A 13,864-nucleotide genomic window follows, 5' to 3' on the forward strand; every position below is an offset into this window, starting at 1 on the left:
CTCTAAAACTGTGCCACATGTCACTCAAGGGATCTCTAAATGTGCCACAGATCGTTTAAGTGTTCTGTAACTGTGTCGAAGGTTACTTAGGTGATCTGTGAATGTGAAAGTGATCTTTGAGAAATACCTCTTCGATCTGAAAATGTGTCACGGGCCACTTAAATGCTCTGGAATTTTGCCACTGGTCGTTTAAGCGATTTGTAAATGTGTCGCTTGGTTCATTTTTACAAAATTGTGTTTGGGGGGGGGGGGGACAAGCCACATCAGATAACCTTCAGGGCCACATTTGGTCCGCGGGTCAAGGGTTTACTACATATGGCTTAAAGTGTGGGTCGCAATGAATTTCTCAAATTTTGATTTCATAGCCTTCAAATAGCATTGAAATTAACAGAAATCGATTATAATAACATATAAAGGTATTTTCTTTTGAAATTTTAATTTATTAAAAAAAATTTTTGATATGGGGGAGGGAGGCTCACGAGCCCCCTATGCCCCCTCCCGCGTACGTTTATGATCCCACCAATATGCGTTTGGAGGTAGAGAGCAGCATAGGCGGAGATAGACCTTGAAGTGTGGGGGGGGGGGGAGGAAGGCACGGTCAGTATTGCTGGAGATGATGATGATGTAAATTCATATATGCATATATACACATTAGACCTGTCGACTTCACCTTTGACGTTGCCCCCCTACCCCCGTATCTCCGCCCATGGAGGGCAGTGATGATGAAATTTCGCTGGCAAGGGAGGGGGGGGGGTCGCAACTATAACTATGGTTATTAGATTAGATTTATTGATTATAGATGCTTGGTCACCCAGGGCAAGCGCGCATTTTGACTCCCCCCTCGTAATGTTGGAGGAGAGGTAACGGGATGAAATTTGCGCCTCCTCGGGTCCAGCGCCTGGGGCACGAGACCCACCTGCTCCCCCTTAATTGCGGCCCTGGGAGAGGGCGGGGGGTCAAAAATGGCTGAAAATTTGCTTACGTAATACTTAAACGGCCCCCCTGATCATAGACATAATCGGAAAGTGCGGTGGTGCCATCTAGTATTGAGGGAATTGATACCACAGATATTACATCCCTTTCGTAAGGCTATTCAACAGGCGCTGGTCTGTGAGAATTTCGGTCCGCTGAAAAAAAAAAAAAAAAGAGAAATATTTTTCTTATTTTTAATTATTTTTTCGAAGGTCCGCAAATTATTTCTCTAATTTACACTAATTTACTTTTATTAATTATTCTTTCTCCCCCGTCCCCCGCAAATCATTTGAATAATTTTTGTCCGCAAATTGTTTCTTCGATTTATTTTTCATGGTTCCCGTTCGTTTCTTGCCCCGATCCATTAATTATTTTTCTAACATTCATTTATTTTTTGACGGTCCACAAATTAATAACTCTCAAATTTATAGTTATGTTATCACACAAGTTGGGAAAAACACCGGAACATATAATCTGTGGTGTTTGGTCAGAAAACACGATAACTCCAAAATCACATTTTGGAGTGAGATATGAGCATTTTCACTGTCATTTAGGAATCAAAAATAAAGCATACACACACAAATACAAATGAAAATATCATACATCAGCATGTTGTTTAGCCATACGCACGTATTTGCGCATTTACTGTATCCCACTTCTAACTGCAGTAAAACCTCGTTAAAGTCGCCACCCTAATAAGTCGTAAATTTTCTTCAGGCTCTTCCACCTCTCATAGACAACAATGTTATTAAACCCTCGTTTACTCGTCGCTAATTTCGGTTAACTCGTCACTATGAAAAAATTTGAGAAAGTGGAACACAGACTATTTTCATGGCTCCCATTAAAAAAAGAGCTTGTTAACAGCATTGCCATATGCTTAAAAGTCACCATAAAATCCTATACAGCCCAAACGGAACAGCTTAAGTAGCGAAAGTCACGTTGGGGAAGTTCATTTGCCGACTAAGGTTTTTGGAACGTTGGGGACTGTTCAAGCTAGATCTCATTTCTGCATGGGCTCTACTGGAGAAACTGGACAAACCGCGAGACACCCGAGCTCTGTCGCAAGAAGCAACGTAAGCACTTCGGCCCCCCAGGGCATCTCCGGCAAAACCAAAATTTATTGATTCGTCAAAGATTACACATAGTGCAAGGAAATCAAAAATTATGTAAATCGAAGAATCAAATTAATCAAGTCAAAGTGCAACCGCGGCTACGAATAATAAATTATCACAGAAAGCATGGGCTCTTGTAATTTAGGGCTTGAAATTAAAACAAAATATCTTTGTTGAAAAAAATTTGACATTATTTCCCAAGTTGAGGTCTTCTATTTACTTTTCCCTGCCCAGGGCCCCTCCACCAAGTCAAAAAGTGTTCGAGATTACTTAGTAGTTGTATCATGAACTACTGATGAAGAATTAAAAAACTAAAATTAAATTTGATGTCTATGTAAAATTAATGTGCAATAGGGAGTACTATTATGATGAAAAGCTATCTATAGCTTCAGACTAATAGTTGCTCTGTTAGTGTAAATTAAAAATTACTAGTATAAATCAAAGTGTACAGTACATTTTGCCACAATAATTTAAGTAATAAAAGATAAAAAGGTAAAAAATTGCTATTATTTACTCTTTCGCGATCTATAAATTTTATCAATATTTTTGTTTTGATTCATACTTTAATAAATTTCATATTACTTTAAATTTATACGATTTTCACAACATTGCACATTGAAACTGACGGCACTCCACTTAAGTCGTCGATCCGCTTAAGCCGTCATAATTTTTCGATAACTTCAGGTGACGACTTATCGAGGTGTTATTGTAGTTATAGTTAGGAAGGCTTACTTATAGATCCAAAACCAATTTTTGGAGGTATCATGTTCTGACCAAACACCACGGACTCTAGGCTTAAACAATTTACGTACATCATCGATAATAGTTGAATAATTAAAAAAAAAAAAAAAGGTTAAAGGGGCAAATAAAAAACCCAATTCCGGGCAGGAAATAATTAGGTTGATAACAGTATTCTCCAACATACACTGCCCTCGTGCGATAACCCTAGCGGCATGAAAACGACAGCTACTCCCTTTCATTGCCATTTAGAGGAAATCCGTCACCGATTAGGTGAGGAGTTATAATTAAATTTACATTTCTACATCTAAGACCGTCGTAGCGTTACGTTTCGCCGATCAGTGTTTCGTTTCAACGTAACAGAAAAATGAAGATCTTGGTACTTATTGTTAGTGTATTAGCATTGGGTGAGTTTATCATTTCAAGCTTTCTCTTTTTTATAAGAATTTAATATAATAAAAAATAATAATAAATTTTGTCTAATTTCAATCTAAATTTTATTTCCATTTCCCATTAAAACAGTCGTGAATTTGATTTCGGAAATTTTTTCAGTCGTCTCATGCATTTTAATATGCTCAAAAACCCCTAAAAGCTATGCTCTAGAAAAAAAAATGTCATTACAATTTTTTTCAACTATTGATTTATTTCAATTGTTTATACATATTCTTCATTACGTATGTGATGCTATGCTAATAGAATGTTTTATATACTTCCGACTTTTCACACCGACCCTTCCATGGCCCCACATCCTGGAGCAGGGCCCCCAGGCCAGGATCTTATGCGAGCCCCCGACCAGATTTTCACGGGCCCCCTTTATGATGAATTTACAGCGTGAAAAAACAAAAAAAGGTGAAAATCGTCCCTGGCCCCAGGGCTGGAGCCTTGTCAGCCCACCCCTTGTGGGGGCCATGGACCCTTCTATAGTTAATTTGCAGCCTGAAAAAGTCAAAAAATGATTAGAATTTTCCCGGGTCCCAGGGCTAGAACCGCTAATGTGGGAGTTCATGATTTTATGAACTCGAAGGTTTCTTTTATTTTAAATCAAAGTCAATGAAATTGATGTCATGCTATTTCATTATGTCCGCAATGCATTTTTTTTTCTTAATGTTTCAAAATCTGTTTAAAGAAATAAGTATTTGAAGCGCTGTACAGGCATAGCATAGCACCGTGGTTCTCAACCGGGGGCCATATGGCCCCCTTGTGGTAACTGGGATACTTCAAGGGGGCCACGGAAGAAAATGGAGAAAGGGGCCATGACAGGTGGTTTCAAGAGCTGAGAAGAAAAATTAAGGTGTGGAGAAATAAAGATTTCATGTTAGTGACTAACACTTACATTTATACTTACATTACTTACATTTATACTTACATTACTTACATTTATACTTACATTACTTACATTTATACTTACATTACTTACATTTATACTTACATTACTTACATTTATACTTACATTACTTACATTTATACTTACATTTATAATTACATTACTTACATTTATACTTACATTTATACTTACATTACTTACATTTATACTTACATTACTTACATTTATACTTACATTTATACTTACATTACTTACATTTATACTTACATTACTTACATTTATACTTACATTACTTACATTTATACTTACATTTATACTTACATTTATACTTACATTTATACTTACATTACTTACATTTATACTTACATTACTTACATTTATACTTACATTACTTACATTGATTTTATATTGATTTGGAGGGAGAGAATCCAACAAAACCACCCATAAAACCAGGGCCTTCTTTAAGGCATGGACCCACCCAGGCCTCACCGCCTACATTTTGCAGCAAGTTGCCTAGGATGGGGTTTTTCTCAAGTCCCCGGCTAAATTTTTCAGACCCCCTTTCCTATATGAAATTTATTGTATGCAAAAAAAAAAAAAATGATGAAAACCATATTAAGCCCCGGGCTTTAGCTCTGTCAGCCCTACTCTTGTGAGGGGCCTCATACCCATACGTGACCCCACCTTATGATATTTTGCATAGTACAATTAATTTTGAAAATAAGTAGGAAATATGTAGGCTGTTTATTTCCAGCTAAAGTATGGGACTACCATAGCATCACTTTGCCTAAGGAGCGAGGGGGGGGGGGCATGATATTGAGACGGCCCTGATAGAACTCAGAGTAGCGGGGAGATAAAAAAATTCTAGGCTAGTGGTCTGGAGGCCAATTTTCTTTGCAAAATTTTCGTTCAGTATAAATTCACTGAAAAAAATCATTTCAATACGTATAAAGTGTCTTTTGCTTCTAGATGAGAGTTGAAAACTCTGGGTAAGACAGGGGAGCCACGAGAAAAAAATATGGTTCAAAGGGGGCCACGGGCAAAAAAGGTTAAGAAATACTGGCATAGCACATACAATTTTAAATGCAGTATATGCACCAAATTTGAAACAGATCAATGATTAAATAATACACATTATTTTTAACAGAGCATAGTTTTTGAAGCTTTTTGTACATATTAAAATGTCTGAGGCACGTTAATTATAAATAATGATCTATATTTAAAACTTATTATTGCACAAGAAGTAAATAAAGTAGCATTAACGAATTATTACGTAATATTATTAGGATAAATCAAGTAAATTAACAATTGCAATACGCATTCATATTGTGACACATAAAATATCTAAGAATGTTACTAACTAAAAAGTAACTCATGAAATTTCTCTTGGTGAAGTCAGTGCCGTCTTAAGGCATGGGCCCACCCGGGCACGGCCCGGGGGGCCTCAAGAGAAAAGGGGCCTTACAAAAATGAGATCTGGTTGAAATTTTCGAGACTTTTCCTGGTAGAGCCTCAGAAAAATCTCTTGCCCCGGGGGCCCATGATGCTCTTCAGACGGCCCTGGGTGAAGTGGATTCTTACCTTAAATCGTATACAGTCAAACCTCGTTAGTGCGTCATCCGTTAACACGTCCCTCCGCTACCGGATCACTTTCCAATTGTCCTCAGGCAGGAATTGGCAAGCTATGGCTTACTTCGTTTAACGAGTCACTCCGCTTACTAAGTCATATTTTTGCTCTCCTAAGAATGATTCATTAACGAGGTTTGACTGTATTTGCTTCCTTGAACTTCGTACAATTTAATGTGTCTGAATGCGTGAAATATCACAAAGAGTTTTCCAACAATTAGTTTAACACAACCATAATCTTTTTTTTTATGAGCAGTGTATTATATATTATTAATTATTAGTTTTTTTTTCGTGTGACATATGCTCTCAAATTTGGTTGTTGTACTTTAGTTGTATTTGGCATCCATGTTTTTCATGGGCATCTTTTTTCAGCAACCTCATCGGGCAATAAATTTGCCTGTTGTGGGCACTTTATATTTGCATTTGTATAATACGCATTGGTCTATTTTAAGCGCTAAGAAAAGTTGAGGGACGCTAATCCAACGTTTCTCAACCTATGGTCCACGACGATGGCATAGGTGGTCCGAAATCAGACTTGATAATTCAATTCTTACTGGATGGAAAATTAATCAGTTGTTGCAATTGATGTTATAGTAATATCAATATGGATTCACAAATAAAATTGTACCTCTTCATACTAAGATTTATTACACCTCATCGAGGAGAATGCGAAAAATTTCGGTCCTAAATACGGGATATCACTAATTTGTGTTCCCAAAAATGCAATTTACGACAAATTTGCCAACTACTGCAGAAAGTGGTGGAGGGTGTAGAAGTGAAAGGTTGCTACGAATCGCGTTAAACAAACATTTGACGGGGGGGGGGGGAATTCAAATGACTCGATTACCGTAAAATACGGGACGCCGCCGACTGTCTTTAAAAGCGTTGCCATAACTCAGCAAAACTCCCAGTTGCTGTGAAAATTGCTGAAAAATTGAAGAAAAACAGTTAAACTTGACAATGCGAGATTTATAACCAAAATTATCTTAAGTCACAAAAACGCTGTTTATTAGAAATTTTAGTGAACATTGTGAATTCAAATGAACATCATTGACAAAGCGGGACAAATATAGAAGAAGAAATTCAGAACAACTAAAAATACGGGACGCAAGTGGTCCGTCGAATTGTTTCAGACCTTTTTACTGGTCCATGCGTTCAGCAATGTTGAGAAACACAGCGCTGATCAATTTCAACGTAATGACCACGAGGAATTTCTTCTCGATTTAACACAATTTCGATAAATAATTATTTAGTGTCGATACTTTTTCTGAAGTCATAAACTGCGGTGCGTCTGAGGGATTATCTCGTTTTCTTTACCAACGCCTTAGGTTACGGCTTCGAGAGGGAATCTCAGGTCGAAGGGGATCCAATAGAAAACTGCTTGAAGGATTTGATGGAGAATGCAAAAGAAGACGTCGCTGGAACCGCCGCGTCTTGCACCATAAGCGGCGTGAAGCGAGCTTCTCGTCTCTTCGAAGAAAGTGGTGCTGGACTCGCATCCTTTTCGCATTCCGTGGCTACCCGAAAAGTTACGTGCACGTAAGTGAGATTGATTTACATTAGGGGGCCATTCAAGTATTACGCCAGCGGAGTTTTAGCCATTTTTGACCCCCCCCCCCACCGTCAACAATTCTTTGCAGCTCCTCCCCCGCCTTCTACCACATATTGGGATCAAAAGCGCACGCGGGAGTGTGTCGGGACCATACAGGGCTCGAGCCCCAACCCCCCGCTCAAAAGACATTCAAAAGACAATCAAACAATTATTCTAAATGCAAAAAAGAACATGGTTTCTTAAAACTAAAATATTGATATAAGAAAATATATTTCATATGTTATTATACTTATAATCAGTTTCGGTTAATATCAATGCTGTTTGGAAGCTACTAAACTACACACGAACCTCATCCATATTCCTCCGTGGAATTTCTAACTAATTGGTACATGCCGGAATGTATGTGCACGTGTTGCGAAACTAACGTGAAACTTGCTTCTGCGTGATGCTTGTTATACGTGCTGCCATCTGCCACCTATTTTTCGAACTATGAGTGAAGTGCAATCATGGCCCCCCCACAAGGGGTGGGCTGACAAGGCTCCAGCCCTGGGGCCCGGGAGGATTTTAATCTTTTTTTTTTGTTTTTGTCACGCTATAAATTCTTCATAAAGGGGACCCCGTGAAAGTCTGGTCGGGGGGGGGGGCGTAAAAGATCCCAGCCTGGGGGCCCTGCTTCAAGATGTGGGGGGCCACGAGTGCAATGATTGAATAATTGTACCGTTGTGGGCGTGTTGCTCTCTGTGGCGAGCCTTTTTAACGGGTAAGATCGGCTCTCGTTTTTTTGCGTCTTGGAGTTGGAAACTACAGGATTTTTGGAACAACACTCATTTGTAGGCTGATAACTCAAAATTTCTCTCTGAGAAATTCAATGTGCCGCTCCTCACCCCCCCCCCCCAAGCTTTTTGTTTCCCCTCCTAAGGTCGATCCTGCCCCTGATTGGATTGGCCTCATACAATATATACATGGTGAACCTGACCACCACCACTGCTATAGTCAACTTTGCTATGCATGCACGGTTATCATGAGACTGAACACACTATATTTGCAGTTCGTGTTAAGTTTATTACACGTTTGACCATCAATCAATGGAGTGGTATAGATCGGTGCTGCTAGTTGTAGTGAAGTACCGAACATTGAGTCTTCCTCATCATGCTTTCTCTAAATTCCAGAGATGTTAGTGAATCAATGGCAAGCTGGGTTGCTTTAAGTTTTCTTTGCAGCAAACGGTCCACGTTTCGTTCTCTATGAAGTGAAGCCATTGCATCAGCCGCATACGAGTCACTGTGCCTTTGAGGAAATGCTTAAGAGAATCAGGAGCGATGGGAAGCCCAATTGATTTATCATCACCACCATGAACTTTTTAATTATCATTGGCCACAAGAGATTCTCAATGTTCTGGAAAAAACATTCTATGGTCACTTTCCTTCTTTGCAATCAATGTTAAGCCTAAATTCTGGTCACAATCTATGAATGAGTATCTACAAACTTGAAATTTGTAATCTACAGTTTGTGGTACTCGTGTTACGGATAACATAAAGTCAGAAAAAGACAGAATTTGACAAGGAAACGACTCTTGATTTGTCCCTCAGCTTAGTCATTATAAATGGCGTCAAATGAGTGGCGGCGTAAAGCATGCATCAATAGATGACGCTAAAAACTAAATATTTGAATTTAAAATTCCAGCTTTAACTTTGAAAGCTATAAATACAGTCAGACTTGGTTATAACGACCTGTGTTGTAACAACACCTCGGCTATAGCGTTCAATAATCGGGCGTCCGGGCTCATTTTCATAGACAATAATGCACGAATATTGCTTAAAGCCCAGCATTACCATTAGATGCCGTCAAATGAGCGGTGGCAAAAGTTCATAACAGTCGATTATAGTAAGCTATAAAACAGCTGAAAACTAGCGTTGGTAGCATCTTCTGTTAGTCGAAATACACTGCAGCATGACTGCACAATGCAATAGGCCTGCAATATAAGTACTGTAATCGTACACATCCCATGTGCTCCAAACCAAATAGCTGGCCGGTGCGGTAGTTTTGCTCTATACCACTAGAATTCAGCTCGCTGTTTGAGCAACACACATACCCTTTGTGCTCTGACAAGAGACTTATATCTTCTCACTCCTATGCTTTTAACTTGGATTTTCAAAAACTGTACTTATATCCCTTCTGTTTTGAACCCCACAAATGTAATTCATGTTTTTATAGTAATATCAAAATTATTGTCATAAAAAAATACATGGTCATTGTTCAATAAGTTATTATTTTATACCTAATTACACTATCATTAATAAAGCATTATGTCGCGACTAAATTTAGCTGATAAGAAGTCATCGTACGTCTGAGTGAAAGAGTCTCGATCGGAACGGAACTACTAAATCAGGAGGGATTTATTTTTTTATGATTTCTTAATAAGCGATGCGCTTTAACTTAAGGTACTTTCTGCAGAGTCATCATTGCACAACAGGCTACGTGAGAATTACTGTATATACTCGTGTTCAAGCCGACCCTCCTCACTTCAGCACCACCGCAACAAATGGAAAACCCGTTTATACGCCGACCTCCAAAAATCAGCGCAATTTTGGGGGGGGGGGGGTGTGATTCGTATACAGTATTTTCTTGGAATAAAAGTTACAATTGAAAATGATTCAAATTTTCTAACCCGTTTCTTCTGATCATCCGAGCTCTATAGTGAATAGTGACCGGGAGGGGTTTGTTCCAGAACATTGGGAAACTCTTGCAGCCAAGGCTAATAAGAAGTTCATGGTGCTAAGGAGGAATCAAGATTTCAGCACATTTTAGATTTTACTTATCTTTAGGGGATGTTAGTTCAGGTGCTTGCCCACACAATGGGGGAAAGGTTTTCCTCGTTTACCCATTTTGCATTCCTAGTAAGAGCTGGACCATTTCCCTTCCCACATTTTGGTTCCACTGGCTTAAATTCCATGTTGAAATGCACTTAAAATAAAAGTCATATGCATCTCTAGGTTCTGTTGTTACAATTGTCTGTCTGTTCGTGTACTATTCACGGCACCAAATATGGATTAATGAATGATGATGACGACTTCAGGATATATATACGTCCAGCATCTCTCTCACAGCCAGCCGCGAGGTTAGCACGGAAATCTTTGGCTGTATATTGGCGTGGGATTGAGTCCCAGCTGGTAAACCAGGTCAAAATATGCTCCTAATTTACCGAAAGCCATTCAGAGAACTCATCAGTTCGAGATACCAGAGGTACTAATTTCGATTGAGCCATACAGATGGCGCATGAGCTTAAGCTTATTCTGCAAAGCTTCGCTACATTGAGCATTTAGGCGCATTTATCTCACGGTGAGAAAGATTATTGCTCGGAAAAAAGAAATATATTGCTCCATGGATTACTCTCATTCCGGGTGCAGATTCAGTGCGATGTGTCAGGAGGGGCGAATTATTGCACAGGTTCGTATGATCGTACCGTATTTTACGGGGACGGATCAATTTTCCCCATATTTTTCGGTTTGGTTAGGAGAAGAGAATACCCCCACAGCATGGCCCTCACAAGGCTGGGGCTAAAAGGGCTGACCCTGGGGCCCGGGACAACTCTCATAATTTTTTGCATTTTCACGCTATAAATTAACTATAGGAAGGCACTTGAAAATTCTGACCGGGGTCGCACAAAAGTTGCCCTGCTCCAGGATGCGGGGGCCATGACCCCCATCGCCTCTTCTAGATCCTCGCCTATCCACAATTGTTGAAATTATTGAATTTTAATTGTCTGTATAGTGTAAGTGAGACTGTCTTTTTTTTTGTTGCAGGGCCATGCACCTGGCTAGAGAATGCATATTGGAACTCGTAGAGCAACGATGCGGTAAACTGTCCGATGATCTCAGAGAAGCCTTCGAAGAGGGATTCAACGAAGGTGCCAATGTAGAGGATTGCACAGCGGACGACTTTCCAGCAGGTTTCTTCGAACACGTGGATGATACCCCTTTCAGAATCCCATAAGAAACTGCAGAGGTTAATTGTCAAGCAAAATAGTTACATTCCTTGATCTGTCATCGACGTGACCTTTTGCAACTGGTTTATTTGATTTTGAGATCAAATAATTTACAATATTAATTTGAATAAAGTAATACTTTTTTTTTTCCCTCTCTTATATCACTTCTATATTAACTATATTGAACAACATACAGGGTGGTCGTAAAATAACTTTCCCCGTATGCGATCCCCTAGCGGCCGCAAAAATGAACGCATTTGGATGAAATTCGCTAGAGAATGAAAAAGAAAAACTAAAAAATGTACTGTTAGAGACACAAAAAAAAAAAAAAATCGATATATATATATCTAATGGCAACATCCATTTTTAAATTAACAGCATATAAAAAAGAAGCCATGCTGGCGTTGGAACGGTACCTGTTGCATAGCTGCCAACTTTTGAAAATGGAAATTCGAGAGATTTTCACGCAACACCCGCATTTTCTGCTAAAACCACTCCCTAATAAATACAATAGGGATTTTTCCGAATAAAATAGGGATTTTCCAAACATAAAAGTTAAAACGTAGGGAATAAAATCCCTACTCAAAATGTCCGTAACACAACTTGTGCAAAAAGGAAAAGTCGGCCCTCTTCTGGAACGTTTGATGAAAGGAAATTCATCGGAAGAAGTATCTTTAAAATTGATTAAATATGTTTTTGCTGATCAGTATTCATGTTTTGTTATATCGCACGTACGTAACTTCAACAAGAGAAATTTTGACCATATGCGCGTCACTATAATCTTCAATTATTGTCCAGGACTATTGGCTGCTAAGCCATTTCCCTGCGCGATAAGACAAACAACTTTCTTGTTACTCTCTATCCGCTTTGGTTTGTAAAACTTCCTTAAAAAGGGAATTTTCCCATTTACGACGTGTGGCGTCATTTCGAAAGGGGAAAAAAAGAGGCTTCATGCCCCACAAGAAATTCCTTAGGGATTGTTTTCATAAGCGGGGATTTTTTTTAATGAAGTAGGAATTTTTTAGGGACAATTAGGGATTTTTCGTGATTTTCGTAAAAATTCGGGAGATTCAAGAACTTTTCGGGAGGTCGAGCGATGAAGCTAAAATTCGGGAGACTTGGCAGCTATGCTGTTGCTCCCTAAATTCGGTCGCAGGAAGCATACATACGAAGCGTGTTTACCGTTTTGAAATTCTGCCGCTGTGTGAAGCGCTGCCGGCAAGCATTCCGCTCACGCGCGCTGTGTACCTACATCTGTTGGCAACCCGCAGACGCCCTTACGGAAACATTCGACCATGTTTAGGTTTGCTTGTGAGTATTTAAAATGCCTCCGCAGATTAAGAATGTCCCCGACTGCGAAATACGCGCTGTGATTCGTTTTCTTAAGCCAGGTTTTCCTAGGAGTAGGTTTCTACACCACGTTCAGCGTTTACGCTGATTGTTGGAAAAAAAAAACCCGAATTTCAGGTTTTTAACCAATCAGCGTTTTCACGCTGCACACGGCGAAAAAGTTATTTTTCCTAGGAGCAGGTTTCTACAGCGCGCGCAGCGTAAAAACGCTGATTGGTAAAAAAAAACACCCGAATTTCAGGTTTTTAACCAATCAGCGTTTTCACGCTGCACACGGCGCAAAAGTTCTATTCCTAGGAAAACCCGGCTTTAGTGCTAAAGGCGCGAAAGCAGCTGAAATTCATCGTGAGATCCGAGAAGTGTATGGAGGAAACATTATGAGCGATGCAATTGTACGGAAATGGGTTAGAGAGCTTGTAAAGAGATAGCCGCACAAATGTTCATGATGAGGAACGAAGTGGGCGACCTTCTGTCATTACTGAAGATTTGGTGCAGAAAGTTGCAGAAAAATTGAGGGAGAACAGACGCTTTACGATTTCGTCATTATCTAATGCGTTTCCTCAAATTTCCAGAAGTGTTCTCTATGAATTGTGACCGAACGCTTAAATTATCGAAAGTTGTGAAATCAAAAACAACAGGCGTGGCACATGTTGAGTAAGTGGGAATCGTTTTGCTTCATGACAATGCCCGCCCACACGTGGCTAATCGAACCAAAGATCTCATCGCCTCATTTCTCTGGGAATAACTTGATCACCCTCCGTACAGTCCCGATCTAGCACCCAGTGACTAACACATGTTCCTGCATTTGAAGAAGCATCTGGGTGGTCAGCGTCATAACGACGATGATGAGGTCAAAACGGCCGTGTTGCAGTGGTTGTCAAATCGGGGGGGGGGGCAGACTTCTATGAGGATGGGATTCAAAAGCTGGTTGTACAATACGATAAATGCCTTAATATTGGTGGAAATTATGTCGAAAAGTAGATTAAGGTTACCCAAGCCGAGCGCCGTGGGACCAGAATGCCTTCAGTAGCGGGCGAACCCGAGAATAGACCCCGCGGCGAGCCGTAGGCACTCCTGCGTCCCATACGCAGTTATGGTAACCTCTTCCAGCAAAATTTCCCTTTTGACCAAATTTTTCCCATGCATTCCGAAAAAATGTGCTGCCATCTAGCGGGGAAAATACGTAATCAAGTATTTTACAATAG

The 13,864-nt window shown here is 39.7% G+C and overlaps 1 protein-coding gene across 1 annotated transcript; it reads left to right on the plus strand.

Annotated features, from left to right (window-relative positions):
* The first annotated feature begins 3,067 nt into the window (after positions 1-3,067).
* On the plus strand, positions 3,068-11,456 carry LOC149081457 (uncharacterized). The gene is made up of 3 exons (XM_089238382.1): positions 3,068-3,229; positions 7,101-7,311; positions 11,128-11,456. The coding sequence occupies exons 1-3, from the start codon at positions 3,190-3,192 to the stop codon at positions 11,315-11,317; spliced, it is 441 nt and encodes a 146-aa protein (XP_089094508.1). The 5' UTR covers positions 3,068-3,189; the 3' UTR covers positions 11,318-11,456.
* The last annotated feature ends 2,408 nt before the right edge of the window (positions 11,457-13,864 follow it).

Source organism: Pholcus phalangioides, unplaced genomic scaffold (genome assembly GCF_987345545.1).
Source record: "Pholcus phalangioides strain wild (caught in Gottingen) unplaced genomic scaffold, Ppha-v1.0 ptg000010l_1, whole genome shotgun sequence".
Classification (NCBI taxonomy): Eukaryota; Metazoa; Arthropoda; class Arachnida; order Araneae; family Pholcidae; genus Pholcus; species Pholcus phalangioides.

Coding starts and splice junctions, on each gene's coding strand:
- LOC149081457 (XM_089238382.1), top strand. CDS start 3,190: ATGAAGATCTTGGTACTTATTGTTAGTGTATTAGCATTGG. Junction 3,230..7,100: donor TGTTAGTGTATTAGCATTGG/GTGAGTTTATCA, acceptor CCAACGCCTTAG/GTTACGGCTTCGAGAGGGAA. Junction 7,312..11,127: donor ACCCGAAAAGTTACGTGCAC/GTAAGTGAGATT, acceptor TTTTTGTTGCAG/GGCCATGCACCTGGCTAGAG.